This window comes from Cherax quadricarinatus, chromosome 1 (assembly GCF_038502225.1).
Source record: "Cherax quadricarinatus isolate ZL_2023a chromosome 1, ASM3850222v1, whole genome shotgun sequence".
Classification (NCBI taxonomy): Eukaryota; Metazoa; Arthropoda; class Malacostraca; order Decapoda; family Parastacidae; genus Cherax; species Cherax quadricarinatus.
The window spans coordinates 97,950,214-97,964,724 of record NC_091292.1 but is presented as its reverse complement, the minus strand read 5'-3'; the positions used below and the strand labels follow the sequence as shown (position 1 = coordinate 97,964,724).

General features: G+C 46.1%; 1 protein-coding gene across 1 annotated transcript in view; it reads right to left on the bottom strand.

Moving 5' to 3' along the window:
- Positions 1 to 5,984, bottom strand: part of LOC138852847 (uncharacterized) — a 68,532-nt gene extending 62,548 nt beyond the window's left edge. The window contains exons 1-2 of the mRNA XM_070086051.1: positions 5,946 to 5,984; positions 4,246 to 4,383 (exon numbers count right to left, since the gene is read on the bottom strand). Of these exons, the coding sequence (XP_069942152.1) occupies positions 4,246 to 4,383; positions 5,946 to 5,984 (177 nt within the window). The remainder of the gene's footprint in view (positions 1 to 4,245; positions 4,384 to 5,945) is intronic.
- Between the last annotated feature and the right edge of the window lie 8,527 nt (positions 5,985 to 14,511).

Genomic DNA, 14,511 nt, shown 5'->3' with positions numbered 1-14,511 from the left:
GCAGTTTGGGCATAGTCACTGGTAGGCGGGATTCCCCAGTGGAAGTAGGTCCTACCCAAAGAGATGGGTTAGTTGTAGTAGTAGTTGTCGTAGTCGTGAATGTTATGTACATGTTGCACATGTGTCTTAATTTCATCTTGTCGGTATTGTATACCATTCTTGTACAACTTGTATAACATATTAGTCGGTTTGCACATTGCAAATTGCCGCAGGAGGTTCAGTGGGACAGAGAAATGGTAGGAAAATCAGTAAACGAGATGATGGAATATGTGGCAACAAAGTGCAAGGAGGCAGAGGAAAGGTTTGTTCCCAAGGGAAACAGAAATAATAGGAAGACCAAAACGAGTCCTTGGTTTACCCGAAGGTGTAGGGAGGCAAAAACTAAGTGCAACAGAGAATGGAAAAGGTACAGGAGGCATAGGACCCAGGAAAACAAGGAGATTAGTAGAAGAGCCAGAAACGAGTATGCACAGATAAGGAGGGAGGCCCAGCGACAGTATGAAAACGACATAGCATCGAAAGTCAAATCTGACCCGAAACTGCTGTATAGCCACATTAGGAGGAAGACAACAGTCAAGGACCAGGTGATAAGGCTGAGGAAAGAAGGTGGAGAACTCACAAGAAACGATCAAGAGGTATGTGAGGAGCTCAACACGAGATTTAAGGAAGTATTTACAGTAGAGACAGGAAGGACTCTGGGGGGACAGACCAGATGGGGACACCAGCAAGGAATACACCAACAAGTGTTGGACGACATACATACAGATGAGGAGGAGGTGAAGAAACTGCTAAGGGACATCGATACCTCAAAGGCAATGGGACCGGACAACATCTCCCCATGGGTCCTTAGAGAGGGAGCAGATATGTTGTGCATGCCACTTACCACAATCTTCAACACGTCCCTGGAAACTGGGCAACTACCTGAGGTATGGAAGACGGCAAATGTAGTTCCCATTTTTAAAAAAGGAGACAGAAAAGAGGCACTAAACTATAGACCTGTGTCACTGACGTGTATAGTATGCAAAATTATGGAGAAGATTATCAGGAGGAGAGTGGTGGAGCACCTGGAACGGAACAAGAGTATAAATGCCAACCAGCACGGATTCACGGAAGGCAAATCCTGTGTCACAAACCTTCTGGAGTTTTATGATAAAATAACAGAAGTAAGACACGAGAGAGAGGGGTGGGTTGATTGCATCTTCTTGGACTGCAAGAAGGCCTTTGACACAGTTCCTCACAAGAGATTAGTACAGAAGCTAGAGCATCAGGCGCATATAACAGGAAGGGCACTGCAATGGATCAGAGAATACCTGACAGGGAGGCAACAACGAGTCATGGTACGTAATGATGTATCACAGTGGGCACCTGTGACGAGCGGGGTCCCACAGGGGTCGGTCCTAGGACCAGTGCTATTTTTGGTATATGTGAACGACATGATGGAAGGGTTAGACTCAGAAGTGTCCCTGTTTGCAGATGATGTGAAGTTAATGAGGAGAATTAAATCTGATGAGGACCAGGCAGGACTTCAAAGAGACCTGGACAGACTGGACACCTGGTCCAGCAAATGGCTTCTCGAATTTAATTCTGCCAAATGCAAAGTCATGAAGATAGGGGAAGGGCACAGAAGACCACAGACAGAGTATAGGCTACGTGGCCAAAGACTGCAAACCTGACTCAAGGAGAAAGATCTTGGGGTGAGTATAACACCGAGCATGTCTCCGGAAGCACACATCAATCAGATAACTGCTGCAGCATATGGGCGCATGGCAAACCTGAGAACAGCATTCCGATACCTTAGTAAGGAATCGTTCAAGACACTGTACACCGTGTATGTCAGGCCCATACTGGAGTATGCAGCACCTGTTTGGAACCCGCACTTGATAAAGCACGTCAAGAAACTAGAGAAAGTACAAAGGTTTGCCACAAGGTTAGTTCCAGAGCTAAGGGGAATGTCCTATGAAGAAAGATTAAGGGAAATCGGCCTGACGACACTGGAGGACAGGAGGGTCAGGGGAGACATGATAACGACATATAAAATACTGCGTGGAATAGACAAGGTGGACAAAGAGAGGATGTTCCAGGGAGGGGACACAGAAACAAGAGGCCACAATTGGAAGTTGAAGACACAAATGAGTCAGAGAGATATTAGGAAGTATTTCTTCAGTCATAGAGTTGTAAGGCAGTGGAATAGCCTAGAAAATGACGTAGTGGAGGCAGGAACCATACACAGTTTTAAGACGAGGTTTGATAAAGCTCATGGAGCGGGGAGAGAGAGGGCCCAGTAGCAACCGGTGAAGAGGCGGGGCCAGGAGCTAAGACTCGACCCCTGCAACCACAAATAGGTGAGTACACGTATATTCCTTGTGAATTTGGGCAGCGAGGCGGAGAGCCGCTGCAATATTGGTATAGTTGTATGGTAATAACAACTTGATAAACCCTGAAGAGTTTAAAAAAAAGTTAATTGTGTTTCTCGAGCACCGGAAACTCCTAGCTGGAAGACAAAAAAGTATAAACATCAGTAAAATAATTAAATGTTAGGTGAAAAGTACATAAGAACAACTTATGTGACATTTATTACGTCTTCTGGAGAGTGAAACGTAAACAGAATGTCTCCGGCCCCGAAGAAAAAAATGTTGATGGGAAAGTCAGATGATGAGGATTTCCTGGTGCTAAAAATAAAAAGATCAACAGACCACGTAGAACAAAAGTACTGGAGTAGATCTCGTCGCCAATAGATAGATAAGTAACTGGGACGAAATCAGAGAGAAAAACCCATGTGAATTAAACGAGGTCTTTTGTTCAACAAATGTCGAGCACAAGACATAGCACTACCAATTAAACGAGGTCTTTTGTTCAACAAATGTCGAGCACAAGACATAGCACTACCAGCATTAGCTCTATTACTGCAATCTGTTATCGCTAATACAAACAGGCTACTAAAAAATAGGCAATTAAATACGCACTTGGTTCTCGAATCTTGATGTCTGGTGAACCATAACTGTCAGGACATGCGCCTGAGGAGACAGTCAAGTATCATGTTGTCATCCAGGAGGCGCTGCTAATGAGACGAGAATAAATTTTCCTTCCTCCATCAAGGTAGAAATGAACTCTAGCGAGGACACCATAATTAGTCTCTCATTAGGGAACAAAGAATCTCAGTTAGTTATCTTGCAACAACGGCACCTCGATTTATAATTCTGGACGAGAATCCCTTAAATTCAGCATTTGGAATGAAGGTTTCTTAACTGATTTGGAATATCTGCCATTCAGTCCATGAGCTGGGAAGAATATTATATCCTAATATGTAATCTGAATCAACATTTTCTGTTTTGGGAGCTGATACACAGTTAATTCACAGTTAAGAGATACTATAGCACGTTAACTAATTGCTGATCTAGAAAGAGGCCATTTGAATTAATCTATAAGAGAGACGACACACTACTAGCAGTTACACTCTTGCTAGCGTAAGTAACGATGGTTATAGTAACAGTCCTTAGTGTGACAAGGTCTGTGTACCTATCAGTTTATCTTGTCAAATTATTTAACGCCTCGTAAAAGACCAATTGATTCTGTCAATTTCTGTCCAGTGTCGTACCGGTCAAAGAGTTCGAGGCCTGTCAATGGAGCTATCAATTCTCGGTCAGCTGCCGATCTATCTCTCCCGTCGAATGGTTCAATTCATGTCATTCTGGCTCTCAGTTCTGTCAACCGGTATCTTATCTCTAGCACATCTCAAGGAGAAAATCACCCATCCGGCTCCTTTCTTGAGCACCAGATGACGGTGGAACCTTTCCTTACCTGTTTCACTTCCTCTTTCCTCTTCTCTTATCTCTTTTTCTCTCTGTGCCACAGGTCACAGAGCAGCATAGAAAGCCTCGCAAACAGCTGAGGTTAATCTATAATCATAATAATAATAATAATAATAATAATAATAATAATAATAATAATAATAATAATAATCTTTATTTCTACAAGTACGTGTACAAGGTATACAGACTTAGCTGACATCACTGGTATACTACTATATAGAAAGCTCCTAGTTATGAAGAACATTTCAGGTAAATTAGGTCAATTTTGTCCCAGGATGCCACCCACACCAGTCGACTAACACCCTGGTACCTATTTTACTGATAAGCGAATGGGGACAGCAGGTATGAGATGCCTTGAGCCAGGTATTCACGGGCTCCTCGTCCACTGCCTACAAGACGGACCTCAGGCACCGTCCAAGGAGGGATCAACACTCACCTTCAGTTGCAGAAGGTGACCTGTGTGGGGGTTGATAGTGAAGTAGGCGTGGGAGGGGGAGAGACCATCCACACCATCACCACCAACACTGTACACCAGCCCTGCTGAGTCCACTATGTCTGGGTCTGCAGCCTCCACCTGCAACACAAAACATTATCTTGATTCTGGCACATGCAACACAAGCACTGTCTTGGCACTGGCACCCGAAACCCAAACAACTGTCTTGGCACTGGCACCTGCAACACAAAATACTGTCTTTGTATTAACACAAGTATCCGGCACACCACTCTACCAACCAGTGCGAGGCATCGGGACCCTTGTCTCTCCCTTCAGCCAATCAGCATAACTAACAAATATAGCGTAATGACTGTATATCAAATAATGAGAGTAGCTTATTACTCTTCGGATTTCAGCAACTAGCCCGTCCACCTACAACGAGTCATCAACGTGCAGATTCTGACGTTGCTCACAGTCACCGAAACACTTCGCTGCCAGAATATAAAAATAAAACATGAATGCAGGAAATGTTCAGAAACTTATGCTGCGACATTCGTCAGAAAACTGTGGCATGAGGATTGTTGTTTTTGCTTTTAAGGGCTACGACGGCTTGTACCGTACGACCGACTCTTCATCTTGGGATGTGTTTTAAGGGCTACGACGGCTTGTACCGTACGGCCGACCCTTCATCTTGGGATGTGTTTTAAGGGCTACGACGGCTTGTACCGTACGACCGACTCTTCGTCTTGGGATGTGTTTTAAGGGCTACGACGGCTTGTACCTTACGGCCGACTCTTCATCTTGGGATGTGTTTTAAGGGCTACGACGGCTTGTACCGTACGACCGACTCTTCATCTTGGGATGTGTTTTAAGGGCTACGACGGCTTGTACCTTACGGCCGACTCTTCATCTTGGAATGTGTTTTAAGGGCTACGACGGCTTGTACCGTACGGCCGACCCTTCATCTTGGGATGTGTTTTAAGGGCTACGACGGCTTGTACCGTACGGCCGACTCTTCGTCTTGGGATGTGTTTTAAGGGCTACGACGGCTTGTACCTTACTGCCGACTCTTCATCTTGGGATGTGTTTTAAGGGCTACGACGGCTTGTACCTTACGAACCTTCCTCATGGGATGTTTGGAAAACGAGTCCCACACTGATCCCACGTACCAGACTAGCATCCCAGGGACGAAAATTAAATGCAGATATAATCGAATTCAACGAGAAAATATCAGACAGGACTGTTATGAGGCAAAGTGTTGACAATGTTGGCCAAATTAGCCAGTCATTAAACAGGATTACCAGTATCCAATCTACAGCTGATTATGATCCTGGCAATGATGCTGATTAATGCTGATTTTCATCACTAAACGACTGGCGTTGTAACGTCATTTGCGACGTATATTTAATCTTGAGTTAATAAAGACCTTAACATAAATGAAAGTATGATGAACAATTGAAAATGATGAGACTGAGATGCCTTGTATGTTATGATCATTCATGATGAGGTGTCAGCAGTCAACCTTGCTTCTTTCCTGCTACATTCATTAGACTTATTTACAACATTATTCGTTATAACTCACGAAATCGTAATGGCAGGATTGCAAACAAACGACGGTATGGGTGGGGATTGAACTCGTGGCAAGTGAGTCGTAGACAGACGGTCCAGTGGGTTACGCACTGGCTTAGAATTTTACGACTCACTTGCCGCGAGTTCAATCTCCACACGTCCCGAGGTTTCATCATTCGTTATATATGTAATTTAGATCGATTTTTCACTATAGCTACATTTTTCGCTGAAAAATGCAAACTTTATTTAGACTTTTGTAAAATATCGCTTCATTTTGTGCAGAATAATCGAGTTTTTTTTAAAGAATATCGTTCAATATTTACAGAATATCAGTCGATCTTTACAGATTATTGTACAATATTTGAAGAATGTCACTGAAATTTTCCAGACCACATTTTAATATTTGTAAAATAACACGAGATATTGCAAGGCAGATTACCAAACAAAAACAGAATAAGCGGAAAATGCTGACACAACTATTGACAACAAGTCTGACCAAAACTGTATACAAACTGTAACCAACTGAACTGTAAATCCAACCACTGTAACTTCTATGCATGTTTCTAAAATAAAGGAAAATTTAGAATTTTTCATTTTTGAAAAAAAAAATGGATTACGTAAAAATAGTGTAGTGTTCCCACCACGGGAAAAGATATAATGTGGATAAAATCCAAAAAAAGGCTCGTAGAGTATAAAAATCTGAATTGCGAAGGAGGAAGAGAGGAGATGTTGATAACTACGTATATAAGGAAAGATGCTGGGGAGAAAGGAAGATTTCTTGCCTCTAACAACGGGGCAACAGTTATAAACGGAGGGAAAAAACGGTGCTGGATGTATAATAAAGAGTTTTCATACACGGAAGTTTAGGAGAAATAGAAAGGAATGAAAGAGACAGTGATACAACCACTAGAAATTAAAAAAAAAACAGAGAGAGAGAGGATAAAGTAAACAGGGATAACGGGACACCACAAAGCGTGTTTCGACATTGGAGCAGTTGATAGGGGGCGGTGACCCCCACGAAAGTGAGTCCAGGTAGGTATTTAAACAACACCAAGGGGCCTTTGCGCCATCCTCTCTTTCTCTCTCTCTCTCTTCCACCCTCTCTCTTTTTCACTGTTTTACACACACACACACACACACACACAAACACACACACACACACACATACACACACACACACACATACACACACACACACACACAGCTAAGAGGTATGTCCTACGAGGAGAGGTTAAGGGAAATCAACCTGACGACACTGGAGGACAGGAGAGATAGGGGGGACTTGATAACAACATACAAAATACTGAGAGGAATTGACAAGGTGGACAAAGACGGGATGTTCCAGAGATGGGACACAGCAACAAGGGGACACAGTTGGAAGTTGAAGACACAGATGAATCACAGAGATGTTAGGAAGTATTTCTTCAGCCACGGAGTAGTCAGGAAGTGGAATAGTTTGGGAATCGATGTGGTGGAGGCAGGATCCATACATAGCTTTGAGCAGAGGTATGATAAGGCTCACGGTTCAGAGAGAGTGACCCAGTGGGGACCAGTGGGGAGGCGGGGCCGGGAGCTTGGACTCGACCGCTGCAACCTCAACTAGGTGAGTACACACACACACACACACACACACACACACACACACACACGCACACACATAACAGGCCTAGTGTCTAATCGACATGTGCCTAGGACAAGATGGTAACTAAGAGTAACGATATTCAAGGCACTGTTACATAACATATCTGACTTGCAGAGTAAGTTGGAGAAAGCACATGCAAATGAGCCGCAAGGACGTCGGAAAACATTTCTTAGACGTAAAAAAAAGTGATAGATGGAAGTGAAAGTGAACCTTAACACAGTGAAAGTGAACCTTAACACAGTGAAAGTGAACCTTAACACAGTGAAAGTGAACCTTAACACAGTGAAAGTGAACCTTAACACAGTGAAAGTGAACCTTAACACAGTGAAAGTGAACCTTAACACAGTGAAAGTGAACCTTAACACAGTGAAAGTGAACCTTAACACAGTGAAAGTGAACCTTAACACAGTGAAAGTGAACCTTAACACAGTGAAAGTGAACCTTAACACAGTGAAAGTGAACCTTAACACAGTGAAAGTGAACCTTAACACAGTGAAAGTGAACCTTAACACAGTGAAAGTGAACCTTAACACAGTGAAAGTGAACCTTTAAACTGAGTCTAAACAATATATGGCCAGTTTATTGTTGTTTCTTGTTGTTGGTCGGTGATCTTTTTGTTGTTGTTGCTTTTAGTTTTGTTTATAAAAATGAAGCGGTAAATCCGTGTGGGCCATCCAGAATAGCGGAGGCTCGATCCACCGTCCGCGCTGAGACAGGCAGACAGGCAACCCTGCTCCCTCAACCAACTTACCAACACACACACATACATTTTCAATCTGAGATTAGCAGTCCCAGTACCTCACCCAGCACCTGTCCCAGTACCTCACCCTGCACCTGTCCTAGTACCTCACTCAGCACCTGTCCCAGTACCTCACCCTGCATCTGTTCTAGTACCTCACTCAGCACCTGTCCCAGTACCTCACTCAGCACCTGTCCCAGTACCTCATCCAGCACCTGTCCCAGTACCTCATCCAGCACCTGTCCCAGTACCTCACCCAGCACCTGTCCCAGTACCTCACCCAGCACCTGTCCCAGTACCTCACCCAGCACCTGTCCCAGTACCTCACCCTGTACCTGTCCCAGTACCTCACTCAGCACCTGTCCCAGTACCTCACCCAGCACCTGTCCCAGTACCTCACTCAGCACCTGTCCCAGTACCTCACCCAGCACCTGTCCCAGTACCTCACTCAGCACCTGTCCCAGTACCTCACTCAGCACCTGTCCCAGTACCTCACCCAGCACCTGTCCCAGTACCTCACCCAGCACCTGTCCCAGTACCTCACTCAGCACCTGTCCCAGTACCTCACTCAGCACCTGTCCCAGTACCTCACCCAGCACCTGTCCCAGTACCTCACCCTGTACCTGTCCCAGTACCTCACTCAGCACCTGTCCCAGTACCTCACTCAGCACCTGTCCCAGTACCTCACCCTGTACCTGTCCCAGTACCTCACTCAGCACCTGTCCCAGTACCTCACCCTGTACCTGTCCCAGTACCTCACCCAGCACCTGTCCCAGTACCTCACCCAGCACCTGTCCCAGTACCTCACTCAGCACCTGTCCCAGTACCTCACTCAGCACCTGTCCCAGTACCTCACCCTGCACCTGTCCCAGTACCTCACCCAGCACCTGTCCCAGTACCTCACCCAGCACCTGTCCCAGTACCTCACCCAGCACCTGTCCCAGTACCTCACCCAGCACCTGTCCCAGTACCTCACCCAGCACCTGTCCCAGTACCTCACCCAACACCTGTCCCAGTACCTCACTCAGCACCTGTCCCAGTACCTCACCCAGCATCTGTCCCAGTACCTCACTCAGCACCTGTCCCAGTACCTCACCCAGCACCTGTCCCAGTACCTCACCCAGGACCTGTCCCAGTACCTCACTCAGCACCTGTCCCAGTACCTCACCCAGCACCTGTCCCAGTACCTCACCCAGCACCTGTCCCAGTACCTCACCCAGCACCTGTCCCAGTACCTCACCCAGCACCTGTCCCAGTACCTCTCCCAGCACCTGTCCCAGTACTTCACCCAGCACCTGTCCCAGTACCTCACCCAGCACCTGTCCCAGTACCTCTCCCAGCACCTGTCCCAGTACCTCACCCAGCACCTGTCCCAGTACCTCACCCAGCACCTGTCCCAGTACCTCACCCAGCACCTGTCCCAGTACCTCTCGCAGCACCTGTCCCATCACCTCTCCCAGCACCTGTCCCAGTACCTCTCCCAGCACCTGTCCCAGTACCTCTCCCAGCACCTGTCTCAGTATCTCTCCCAGCACCTGTCCCAGTACCTCTCCCAGCACCTGTCCCAGTACCTCACCCAGCACCTGTCCCAGTACCTCACCCAACACCTGTCCCAGTACCTCACCCAGCACCTGTCCCAGTACCTCACCCAACACCTATCCCAGTACCTCTCGCAGCACCTGTCCCAGTACCTCTCCCAGCACCTGTCCCAGTACCTCTCCCAGCACCTGTCCCAGTACCTCTCCCAGCACCTGTCCCAGTACCTCTCCCAGCACCTGTCCCAGTACCTCTCCCAGCACCTGTCCCAGTACCTCTCCCAGCACCTGTCCCAGTACCTCTCCCAGCACCTGTCCCAGTACCTCTCCCAGCACCTGTCCCAGTACCTCACCCAGCACCTGTCCCAGTACCTCACCCAGCACCTGTCCCAGTACCTCACCCAGCACCTGTCCCAGTACCTCACCCAGCACCTGTCCCACTACCTCTCCCAGCACCTGTCCCAGTACCTCTCCCATCACCCTCTATTCCAGCATCCATAACATTACTTACAACTTTCATCTCAGTACTCAAGCCAGGATGTTACCTTCACAGTGATACAGTCTTCATCCTGATAAAGATATACTTACCTATGTATGATTTCGTATTTCTTACGTATATTTTTGTGTATATTTTAGTCTTTCATTACAAAAACGTCATGTTACTCTCATGTTTATTTTTGTAGTTCTCAGCCGTGATGTTGTACCTGTCATGTTTACCCTGTTTCAGGAGGTTAATACGCGTATTATCAGGTGTGTGGTTAGGGAAGAGGTGGAGTCGTGAGGGTCTCACTTGCGCCTGGGGAATGGGGAGGTAAACAGGTTAGATCCGAAGGGAAAAGTGGCTTTAATGCCAGTGTTAAGACATTTCTCTCTGAAGAGTTACGACATCTTCCTCGAGGAGTTAAGATATCGTCCCCCTCTCTCTCCCCTTCACCCATGGTAGATTTAAGAAGTCTCCCGTAAGGATTTATAATATCTCCCTTAAAGCTTCCCAGGTGAAGCAATATCACGAAATGTTCATTAATCCTTTTTCATGTAATGTTCAGTGTTCATTACTTAATGTTTCTGAAGCATTAAAGCGAGCAACTGAACCTTGGCAGCATAAAGAACCCCAAGAGTCGTGGCAACGAGTCAAGATGTACCACAGATTCCTAACCCGGGATTAAATACTTTAGACAGGTCAACCACCTCGACTGTATTCCAGTCTTGAACTGCAATAGTCGACTCAGAGGACAACAGTGACATCAGCGCTACAGGATGTTAGCCTGGCAAACACCGGTGCCACGCCATTAATGGCACTCTATACGCGCTACCAACATACACACACACAGTGATGGCACGCAGAGGAGGGCAAAAACAAGGAAATTTCTGCATGGAATTACAAATTATAGATAATCCTGATTATTATTAATCCCTGCGAGGGCTAAAAACATTTAATTATCTCCATAATCTGGTCGTTGTCACACACACAGGCAAGAAACGACTATTGTACACGACAACACAGTTTATCAAAGGCGTTCAAGCACAGTATTAATTATTATTATAATAATAATAATAATAATAATAATAATAATAATAATAATAATAATAATAATTTTATTATTTTTATTATTATTATTATTATTATTATTATTATTATTATTATTATTATTATTATTATTATTATATTCATGAGGCGCTAAATCAGTATGGGTCATATCACATATAAAAAAATTAGGATTAATCAGAAATGATCCGAGGTTAGAGCAGTTCCAATTCCCTGGATGGAAAGCCCTTCCACAGCACCACACACACACACACACACACACACACACAGACACACACAGACAGACACAGACACACACACACACACACACACACACACACACACACACACAGGTGATCAGATTAAGGACAGAAGGTGGAGAACTCACAAGAAATGATCAGGAGGTATGTGAGGAGCTGAACAGGAGATTTAAGGAAGTTTTTACAGTAGAGACAGGAAGGGCTGTGGGAAGACAGCACAGAAGGGAACATCAAGAGGGAATATACCAACAAGTGTTGGATGACATACGAACAACTGAGGAGGAGGTGAAGAAGCTCTTAAGTGACCTTGACACCTCAAAGGCGATGGGACCGGACAACATCTCCCCATGGGTCCTTAGAGAAGGAGCAGAGATGCTGTGCGTGCCTCTAACCACAATCTTCAACACATCCCTTGAAACTGGGCAACTACCTGAGAAATGGAAGACAGCTAATGTAGTCCCCATATTTAAGAAAGGAAACAGAAACGAGGCACTAAACTACAGACCTGTGTCTCTGACATGTATTGTGTGCAAAGTCATGGAGAAGATTATCAGGAGGAGAGTGGTCGAACACCTGGAAAGGAACAAGATTATAAATGAAAACCAGCATGGGTTCATGGAAGGCAAATCTTGTATCACAAACCTCCTGGAGTTTTATGACAAGGTAACGAAGTAAGACACGAGAGAGAGGGGTGGGTAGATTGCGTTTTCCTAGACTGCAGGAAGGCCTTTGACACAGTTTCCCACAAGAGATTAGTGCAAAAGCTGGAGGATCAGGCGCACGTAAAAGGGAGGGCACTGCAATGGATAAGAGAATACCTGACAGGGAGGCAGCAACGAGTCATGGTACGTGAAGAGGTATCACAGTGGGCGCCTGTTACGAGCGGGGTCCCACAGGGGCCAGTTCTAGGACCAGTGCTATTTTTGATATATGTGAACGACATGATGGAAGGAATAGACTCTGAAGTGTCCCTGTTCGCAGATGACGTGAAGTTGATGAGAAGAATTAAATCGGACGAGGATGAGGCAGGACTGCAAAGAGACCTGGACAGGCTGGACATGTGGTCCAGCAACTGGCTTCTCGAATTCAATCCAGCCAAATGCAAAGTCATGAAGATTGGGGAGGGGCAAAGAAGACCGCAGACAGAGTATAGGCTAGGTGGACAAAGACTACAGACCTCACTCAGGGAGAAAGACCTTGGGGTGACCATAACACCGAGCACATCACCGGAGGCACACATCAACCAAATAACCGCTGCAGCATACGGGCGCCTGGCAAACCTGAGAATAGCGTTCCGATACCTTAATAAGGAATCGTTCAAGACACTGTACACTGTATGTTAGGCCCATACTGGAGTATGCAGCACCAGTCTGGAACCCACACCTGGTCAAGCACGTCAAGAAGTTAGAGAAAGTACAAAGGTTTGCAACAAGGCTAGTCCCAGAGCTCAAGGGAATGTCGTACGATTAAAGGTTAAGGGAAATCGGACTGACGACACTGGAGGACAGAAGGGTCAGGGGAGACATGATAACAACATACAAGATACTGCGGGGAATAGACAAGGTGGACAGAGATAGGATGTTCCAGAGAGGGGACACAGGGACAAGGGGTCACAACTGGAAGCTGAAGACTCAGACGAGTCACAGGGACGTTAGGAAGTATTTCTTCAGTCATAGAGTTGTCAGCAAGTGGAATAGCCTAGCAAGTGAAGTAGTGGAGGCAGGAACCATACATAGTTTTAAGAAGAGGTATGACAAAGCTCAGGAAGCAGAGAGAGAGAGGATCCAGTAGCGATCAGTGAAGAGGCGGGGCCAGGAGCTGAGTCTCGACCCCTGCAACCACAATTAGGTGAGTTCAATTAGGTGATTACACACACACACACACACACACACACACACACACACACACACACACACAGATACACACACACACAAACACACACACACATACACACACACACACACGGAGTACAGTCTAGGGGGTCAGAGACTACAAACCTCACTCAAGGAAAAAGATCTTGGGGTGAGTATAACACCAGGCACATCTCCTGAAGCGCACATCAACCAAATAACTGCTGCAGCATATGGGCGCCTAGCAAACCTCAGAATAGCATTCCGACATCTTAATAAGGAATCATTCAGGACCCTGTACACCGTGTACGTTAGGCCCATATTGGAGTATGCGGCACCAGTTTGGAACCCACACCTAGCCAAGCACGTGAAGAAACTAGAGAAAGTGCAAAGGTTTGCAACAAGACTAGTCCCAGAGCTAAGAGGTATGTCCTACGAGGAGAGGTTAAGGGAAATCAACCTGACGACACTGGAGGACAGGAGAGATAGGGGGGACATGATAACGACATACAAAATACTGAGAGGAATTGACAAGGTGGACAAAGACAGGATGTTCCAGAGATTGGACACAGTAACAAGGGGACACAGTTGGAAGCTGAAGACACAGATGAATCACAGGGATGTTAGGAAGTATTTCTTCAGCCACAGAGTAGTCAGTAAGTGGAATAGTTTGGGAAGCGATGTAGTGGAGGCAGGATCCATACATAGCTTTAAGCAGAGGTATGATAAAGCTCACGGCTCAGGGAGAGTGACCTAGTAGCGATCAGTGAAGAGGCGGGGCCAGGAGCTCGGACTCGACCCCCGCAACCTCAACTAGGTGAGTACAACTAGGTGAGTACACACACACACACACACACACACACACACAAACACACTCACACACACACACACACACACACACACAAACACACACACACACACACACACACACAAACACACACACACACACACACACACACACACACACACACACACACACAAACACAAACACACACACACAGAAGGCGTTTGACACAGTTCCACACAAGAGATTGGTGCAAGAACTGGAGGACCAAGCAGGGATAACAGGGAAGGCACTACAATGGATCAGGGAATACTTGTCAGGAAGACAGCAGCGAGTCATGGTACGTGGCGAGGTGTCAGAGTGGG